At 39.5% G+C, this 8,737-nt stretch overlaps 1 protein-coding gene across 1 annotated transcript; it reads left to right on the plus strand.

Annotated features, from left to right (window-relative positions):
• On the plus strand, positions 1 to 7,792 carry ATP5MG (ATP synthase membrane subunit g). Its single transcript, XM_043482155.1, has 3 exons — positions 1 to 314; positions 5,983 to 6,143; positions 7,590 to 7,792. Exons 1-3 carry the CDS (start codon positions 263 to 265, stop codon positions 7,686 to 7,688), a joined length of 312 nt encoding a protein of 103 aa, XP_043338090.1. The 5' UTR covers positions 1 to 262; the 3' UTR covers positions 7,689 to 7,792.
• Positions 7,793 to 8,737: the final 945 nt, after the last annotated feature.

The following is an 8,737-nucleotide window of genomic DNA, read 5'->3' on the forward strand; positions in this document are numbered from 1 at the left end:
AATGCCTGCTTCTCCGCGGAACTCCTTTGTATTTTACGTGCTCTCTGAGCTCATCTTCTCCTACCCACTTTCTCCTCTGTGACTAAAGAAAAGAAACTGGCCCAGTGGATGCCGGAAAGACAGTGGGACACCTAAATATCTCGGACCGGCGCGGAAAGGGGAGGCCTGACCTTGGAAGCGGACCGGGGTCCTGCGGCAGGTCCTTCCGGGCGGGTGACATTCAGCCGGCCAGTCGGGGCGACGGGCTCTCCGTCCTAGTACCATGGCCCAGTTTGTCCGTAACCTCGCGGAGAAGGCCCCGGCGCTGGTCAACGGTGAGCGGGGCGTCAGCCAGCCGGCACGGGTAGCCGGGCGGGCAGGGAGGCCTGCGAGGGCCCGAGGGGAGGATTCGAGCGGCCGGAGGGAGCTGGCCGGGCCTGAAGTGGAGGGGGCGGGGGCGGGGGGGGGCGGTGAGGGAGAAGATAGATTTGCGGTTCTTTTCTACCCTTCCGCTGGCCGGGCCTGCGACCTGGGTTCTCTCTGCTACCCAGAGGTTCTGAACTCTGACCGCGACCGTGAGGGGAGGGAATGTGCAAACAGCCGGGGTTGCCCAGCTGCAGCCGCCATGACGCCCTTCGACCTCCAGGAGGAGGAATACAGAAGGGATGGCTTTTTTGCGAGAGCGAGGTAGACGGCTGGCAGAAATACGTGAAAGCATCGAAATACGGTCCCATCCGCTTGGCTGCTTCTCAGTGCAGTATTTGGAAGGCTGCAGAATTTCTCAGGATGTATGACCTTCGAAATATTGCCTTTGCTTTTTATTTTGACCAGATACTGAGATGCTTCTCCTTTAAGGAAATTTTTAGGTGGAACTGAGCATTACGGTCGAGTATTCCTGCTCCGGTAAACACAGAAAGGGATATGTGTAAACAGTAATGTTTATTATCATTGCTTAGCGTTCGTGGGGATACTGTTTGAAAAAGTTGGATGTGTCCTTCAATGGTGGAACGTTGTATTGGAGAACAACCCTGAATAGTCACAGCCCAGAGTAGTAGTCTTCTCAGTAAATATTTCATTTGTCTGCAAGCTATTCATTTTATCCCCAAAATGAGATCAGTTAAGTAGACGGAAGCTCTTCTTCGCTAGATGTGCTGTATGTGCTGTATTCTAGTAAGTGGTTGAAGCACAGATCTCTGAATGGCTTTCGCTCAGGTTTGATTGTGAAAGTGAATAGAATGAATTTTTTAATATGTGTAATATTTTTGAACCTATTTTACTGCAGTCGGTATTTTCTTATTCGTTGTCTCCTCTCTTTTCTTCATCAGCAGTGGAACAATAAAGGCCTGACAGTGCCAGATACTATAAATACTTGATCCTCTCCTACAGAACCCCATGGCCCACTACTATTACTATCAGTTTACACACTTTACCAAAGAACTTAGGTTTGCAACTTGACTAAGATAAAGCTCTACTTTTTTACATAATACAAGGAAAAGTAGAAGTGGCTTCATTATTTGGACTTTATGGATGATTTAAGGCTAATATTTATAATCAGAAATTTCAGGTGGATTTTTTTATCCTCCTTCTATGGCTTTCACATGTTTTTGGTGGAGCGTCTTGGGGAATTGCAAACTAACTTTAATAATAATTTACAAAAAGAAAAGTAACGTGAAAATAATTTTAATTGTGAGCTATATCAACCATTTCCTGTATTATTATGAATAATTTAAAGATAAACGTTGTTATCCAAGTACTCAGGAGAACTCAGCTGGGCCAGAATATTAAAGTGGAGCTGCATTTTGCTTTGTCACTTAACTCCGTGGTGTTAAATATTAACGTTATATGTCTTTTTAAAAATTACTGGTTTTATCTGTTAATTCTCCTGGAGGACAAAGAAGCTTACAGAAATAAGTAATTTTTTTCATCAGACTTCCCCAAAAAGATCATAGAGTCTGGGGATTTTTGTTTTTATTTTTTTCCTACTTACTAAACTCGAGACTTTATTTGGATTTCACCAGCTTTTCCAGTAAATCTCTTTCTGTTCCAGGAGCCAGTCCAGGGTACTGCAGTGCAATGAGTTGTCAATCTCCCTAGTCTCCTGTGTATGTGACAGTTTCCCAATCTTTCCTTACCTTTCATGACCTTGACAGTTTCAAGGTATTTATGTAGGTCTCTGTCTAGGTATCCTATAAGGATGTTCCGCGATTTGGATTTATCTGGTGTTTTTGTCATGATGAGTTCGGAGCTATGAATTTTTTTTCTTTTTTCTCATTTTCTTTTTTTGGCTGTACCTGGTGGCTTGGGGGGGAATCTTTGTTCGGAGACCAGGGAGACCTGCGCCCCCTGCAGAGGAAACGTGGCATCTTAATCACTGAGCCCCCTGGGAAGATCCATGGAGCTATGGATTTTGAGAAAGAATACCACAGATGTGAAATGCCCTAATCACATGTCAGGATGTCTAAACAAGTGATATCCAAATGTCCTCACTAGTGCAATTAGCTTTCATCACTTGGTTAAGGTAGTTTCACTAGGTTTCTCCTAAAGGTACTATTTTTTCCTTTCCACACTCTGTTCTTTAGAAGCAAGTAACTAAATTGGGGGAGGCAGAGTCAGGATTCTGTCTCCTATAGGAGGGAATATCTACATATATTTAAATAGAATTTGTTCTATGAGAAAGATATGTCTGTTCCCCATTTATTAGTATTTGTTCAGTCCATACTGTATGGACTCACCTACATTTATTTCATACCTTGTACCTCCAGTAGTACATTATTTATTTTGTTGCTCAGATTGTTCCAGCCTTGGCCATTGAGAACCCTGTCAGTTTGGCACCTCTGCCCCTTTGACATCCCCCTGTACTTTCTAGTATTGTGAGATAATTGCAACTTTTTCTCCTGCCATGCCAGATGACCTGCAGGATCTTAATTCCCCTGCAGGGATTGAACCTGGGCCCCATCAGTGAAAGCCCTGAGTCCTGACATCTGGACTGCCAGGAAATTTCCCAGACTCATATATCCCCTGCCCCAGCCTTAGAATTTGCCTTTTCTCCAAGGAACCTTAGTTCCTTTTATTGGACAATTGCATTTTGAAGCTAAGATCTAGATACTGGGTATGTTCCTTGCTACTCGACTGTGTTAGTCACCCTTTACTCAAAGAATATAAGTTCTAAGACCTCCGACAGATGTCTGAAACTACAGATAGTACTGAGTCCTGAATGTTAATTTTTTCTTATAATAGCTATGATAAATTTTAATCTATGAATTAGGCACAGTAAGAGATAAACAACAATAATAAACTAGAACAATTATAATAAAATACTGTGATAAAGGACTCAGGGCTTCAAGCCACAGGAATTCCCTCGTGGCTCAGGAGGTAAAGAATCCACCTGCAATGTGGGAGACCTGGGTTCGATCCCTGGGTCGGGATTATCCCCTGGAGAGGGAAATGGCAACCCATTCCAGTATTCTTGCTGGGAAATCCCATGGACAGAGGAGCCTGGCGGGCTACGGTGCATGGAGTCACAAAAGAGCCAAGCACGACTGAGCAACTAACACTGCAATAAAAGTCATGTGGACGTGGGCTCTCTTCTCTCAAAATAATCTCTTTGTACTGTACTCACCCTTCTTGTGAGTGAGATGTTATAGTGTGTACGTGATGGGATGAGGTGGGGAGCAGGATGTAGGCATTGTGATGTCGCATTAGAATGGAGCAGGGACAGCATGAGATTTCATCGTACTACTCAGGCATACAATTTAAAACTTACGGATTATTTCTGAGATTTTCCATGTAATATTTACAGACAATAAAACTAGAAAGTAAAATCACAGATAAGGGGGGACGGCTGTACTAGAATATCATTGCCTGTAGGCCCTGATAGTGGGCAAGGAGGTATCCATATATAGGCATTCCTCTACTTATAAGAAAATTACATGCCAGTAAAATTATCACAAGTTGAGAATATTTTAAGTTGAAAATGCATGTGTTACACCTATTCTGCCAAACATCGTAACTTAGCCTAGCCTACCTTAATCTCACTTAGAATACTTATATTAGCCTACAAGTAAGCAAAATCCCCTACCATAAGGCCTGTTTTTATTTAAAAAAAAGAAAAAAACCTGATTATCTCATGTAATTTATTGAGTACTGTATTGAAAGTGAAAAAACAGAATGATTGTGTGTTGATTGTTTACCCTCATAACACATGACTGACTGTCAACTGCAGCTTGCTACCAGTACCCAGCATTAAAATAGCATTACAAGAACGTATGGTACCCACTGTGGCTAGCCTGGGAAAAGATCAAAATTCAAAGGTTCATTTTTACTGATTGTGTATCTCTTTCACATTGTAAATTGAACCATCGTAAATTGGGGACTATCTGTATACTCACCCATGGATGTGTAGACACGCACAGTTGATCATTGAACAGTGTGGGGGTTAGGGACACTGACCCCCATGCAATTGAAAATCCTAATATAACTTTACAGTTGGCCCTCCATATCCACAGTTACACATCCATTCATTCAGCTAACCTCAGATTATGAAGTACTGTAGTACATATTTATTTATTGAAAAACATCCACATATGAGTGGACCCACACAGTTCAAACACATGTTGTTGAAGGGTCAACTGTAATTGTTTCTATATCGATCCACCTGTGTATCAACTAAACATGAATTTATACTGAATGTCTCCAACTCTAATCCGGTACCACTGGATATTTCCCCCATCTAAAACCCTTCTATTTTAGTAAGAAACCTAGCTGCCATCATCCACCATTCATCCACTTATTTTCTGTTCATCCCTTGTATACCTGTAAAAGCAATCTCAAACTTTTAACCTGTGCTCCCTGAGAAGCAAATTTACTATTAAGTACAGCGTTTGTATACGTTGTACTGATTTGTTTGTATTTTTTTAAGAGTATTATATCTCTGTGTTGAAGATAATTTTAAAGACAGTTTGTTGACTGTTAAGACTTTTTTCTCCTTGATAACACCATCTTACAGGCATTGGCAGTTCTGTTTAGAATTCTCTCTTAGAGCTTTGTATCTGCTTAAAGATTTACCCATGGCCCTAAGCCAGAGGATGATGGAGATAGTAATTTTAAGAGTAGTGAAATACCTAAATACAGACAGTTAATAATAGGGGAAGTACCAGGAACTTTGGATTATCAGCCTTTGAACAGCAGACACTTGATGGATGCTTATGTATTTGTGCAATTTTTATTATGCTGTCTTGTAATTTTTTATCTAAAATACCTTTCTCCTGCTGAATCATTACTATAGTCTCCCATCTAACCTCGTTAAAAATCTTTTTTTCCTGCAATAGTAAATACTGTTTACTATTACTGAGGAATTTCAGCTTAATAACAGATTCAAGTTTTGGCTGCTCCTAACAATACATGTAGGTTTTATTTTTATTATTTGTGGTATTTTGAAGGAAGAGCAGCTGTGCTTTTGTTAATCTAGCACATATTGATGAGGGTACCCAAAATGGGTACTAATTGGTATAATTCCATCTGGATTTGTGGCCAATATTGTGACAAGTTTTAATCTCATTCCTAAGGATGCCATTCTACTTAAGTTTTCTTCCCTCCCCTTCACCACTTCCCTCCAAATTTTTTGTCTCTACAGGAAAATATGGTTACATTGCTGCTCTTTTCTTGTTTTTTAATCCAATTTCTAGTAACTTTGTAGTTAACTAGATTTGGCATTAATAAATGAAGTACCAGTACTCTGGTATTGGCCACTGGTGAAGTCCTGGCATAATTGGATGTGCTTATAGCTTCCTGCCTGACTGAACTGGCTTGTGACACAGGTGTTCTGTATCTTTAAACGCCTCTGGTTACCAGGGAGCAGCTTTGACTCTTCACACCGGGTGCTCATTTGGTATAAGCAGTGAATGAATGTGATGCATGAATAAATATTTGTGTCCAGCCCACACATCTGCTTCTTTCGGTCTCTAGTGAGTTCATCCTGGTTTTTTGTTTTGTTTTGTTTTCCAGCTGCTGTGACTTACTCGAAGCCTCGATTGGCCACGTTTTGGTACTATGCCAAGGTTGAGCTGGTTCCTCCAACCCCTGCTGAGATCCCTACAGCAATTCAGAGCTTGAAAAAAATTATCAACAGCGCTAAAACCGGTAGCTTCAAACAGCTCACTGTTAAGGTAACTATGGGCTAAATGAAAACGTATGTGCATACAGAAAATGTCTTCCCTTGGGATTTCTCTGATTGTTTTGATTAATATATGTATTTTTCAGTGAGGCTGGAACCAGCATAACGAGAGATGATCTCTTTTTTGACTGTAGAGAAAGATATTTACCTTTCTAACTTTGTCATCTGGGTTGAAATAATTGGACTGCTTTATGTCTTATATTCCTAATAATCTTATAATGAAGAAGTGTTTTTTTTTTTACTGAGTAGCTTTTTTTTTGTTTCCTATTCGGGGTTAGTGCATTAAAATAGGATCACTTCCTTTGTTGATTCTGTACTTTTTTGTCTGTAGTCCTGAAACTTTCCCCAATTTGGCCAAAAGATTTCTTGGACTATATCACAATCAGGTAACTTAACATTCATGGGACAAAAATACCAAAACCTAGAAGCATATAATATGATATGAAGGGTGGAGATAAAATCTAAAGACTATAAAATTAGAATTTGCAGACTTCCCTGGAGGACTGGTGGTTAAAACTCATACTCCCTGTGTCGGGTACACAGGTTTGATTCCTGTTCAGGGAACTAAGATCCCACATGCCTCTCAGCACACTCCCCTTGCCGCCAGCCCCCACCACAGAGAGAGAATTGGAGCTTGGATTTTACGTTTGCTTGATCCAAGCACAGGATACAAAAAGCCTAAATAAATTATTGCCAGCTTTAGAACCTGCATTCTAGAAAATATATTTGTTTTTCAAGAGATTTCCAGTATTTCTGGTTTCATTTGAAGGGGGAAATTCACTTCCAGGTGCTAAAAGAAAAAGGCCCAATTTTGTTGTGGAAAGGTTTTGTTTTTCAACTTAAGTTTCAAGATCCATATTTGTGCTTATATGAAACCCTGTTTTCTGGAACAGTGTACATACTTTTTCTCTTAGGGCAATAAAACACTCATCTGTGAAACTGAGTAATTGCTGAATACTTGGAAAGAATTAAACCAAATAATAAATGAATAAAGATGATGTCTAAAGGGAAAGATAGAATACTTTATCTTACAACAGAGTTTCTTTGGCCAGACAGAAATGTCTATTCAGAGACTTGCCTTCCTATAGCCATCCTTTCATATGAATGCCCTTTCTAAATGTGGCAGCTATTTCCAGGATGTGGGTTGTTTTAGGGCTCATAAAGTGTCTCATAAACTAATAATGAAAGGGTTAAGTCAGTTCAGGTCTTCAAAGAATGCTTTGAAAGAATTTATAAGCTCTGGACTACTTACCTTACATAATTGAAAGTTCAAGGGTTCTCAGCAGTTAAAGTTAACATTAGTAATTCTTGACTTTGACTAAAACTGCCCTCTAATTTGAATAGCATCCTTATATTCTCTGTCACTTAATCCTGGAGAAGAATATTTTTAAATATATAAGAAAAAATGTACATTAAAATTTGTGCTTCTTTTTTTCAGGAAGCTCTACTGAATGGTTTGGTGGCCACTGAGGTGTGGATGTGGTTTTATGTTGGCGAGATCATAGGCAAGCGTGGCATCATTGGCTATGATGTTTGAAGACCAATTTTTAACATGTGATTATATTTGCTTTATTATTCAAGTGTTCTTGGACCATGTGTGAACAGACTGCTATTTGAATAAAATAAGACAATGTGTCAGAATCAGTGTTTTCTCTATCACACACTACATGGAAGGTCACAGTTTCTCTTGATATTAAGTTGGATTGTCTTTTGCTTCAATATATTAATACAGCTCTAAATGCATGCCTTTGCTTAGCCTGCAATTTGGAAAAGATGTATATGAGTATACCAACCTGGTACCTGTATAAATGAGGTTAACTTTATTTTGAAGGCTTGAAACAAGTGATATTTAAGCTTTATTTCTAGAAAAGCTGGGGGAAAGGCTTTGAGAAAATGAGAACTTGCTCCAGTATGAGAAATAATATTACCATGTGCTAAGTATGATACAGTTAAATCACATAGCATTAAGAATACAATTTGGACTGTTTTTCTTCGCAAAAATCAGAGAAAGATCCCTTTGACAACACCTTTTTGTCAGTTTGAATATAGCCTCCCAAAAGAACAGCATGATGATGATCTGTGTATCTTTGTAACATCTTTAACATTAGGACACAGTGAATGAGAGCGATAACGTATTTTTCATCTGATTTTTATATTTGTTATATTATTAATCTGTCCAGTTTTTAAGGACCTATCTTAGCAAAAATAAAATATCCTATAGATATTTAACAGGGTTATGATTTAGTATTGTCCTTGGGTCTAAATAGTATATTATGTCCTGAAATAAATACAAGTGATTGGTATCAGTCTGTCATCTTGAGCCATTTTATTGAGGATCGGGAGTGAATTAATCATTGATTGGCATTTCCTGGGGTTCTTACCATCTATGAATAGCTCGCTGGTACGTTTCTAAATCGGTGGTGACTCTTGCAGCCACTGCACAGCATAGACTTGCAGCTGATGATAACCGAAAGATGATTGCATGTTGGAAAAGCATGGCTCACAATATAGTATTAATCCTTTCATAGTATTGAAACTTTATCCAGTCAATCCCAAATTTATCAGCTGGTTCGGAACGCTGCTGCT

This window comes from Cervus canadensis, chromosome 11 (assembly GCF_019320065.1).
Source record: "Cervus canadensis isolate Bull #8, Minnesota chromosome 11, ASM1932006v1, whole genome shotgun sequence".
Classification (NCBI taxonomy): Eukaryota; Metazoa; Chordata; class Mammalia; order Artiodactyla; family Cervidae; genus Cervus; species Cervus canadensis.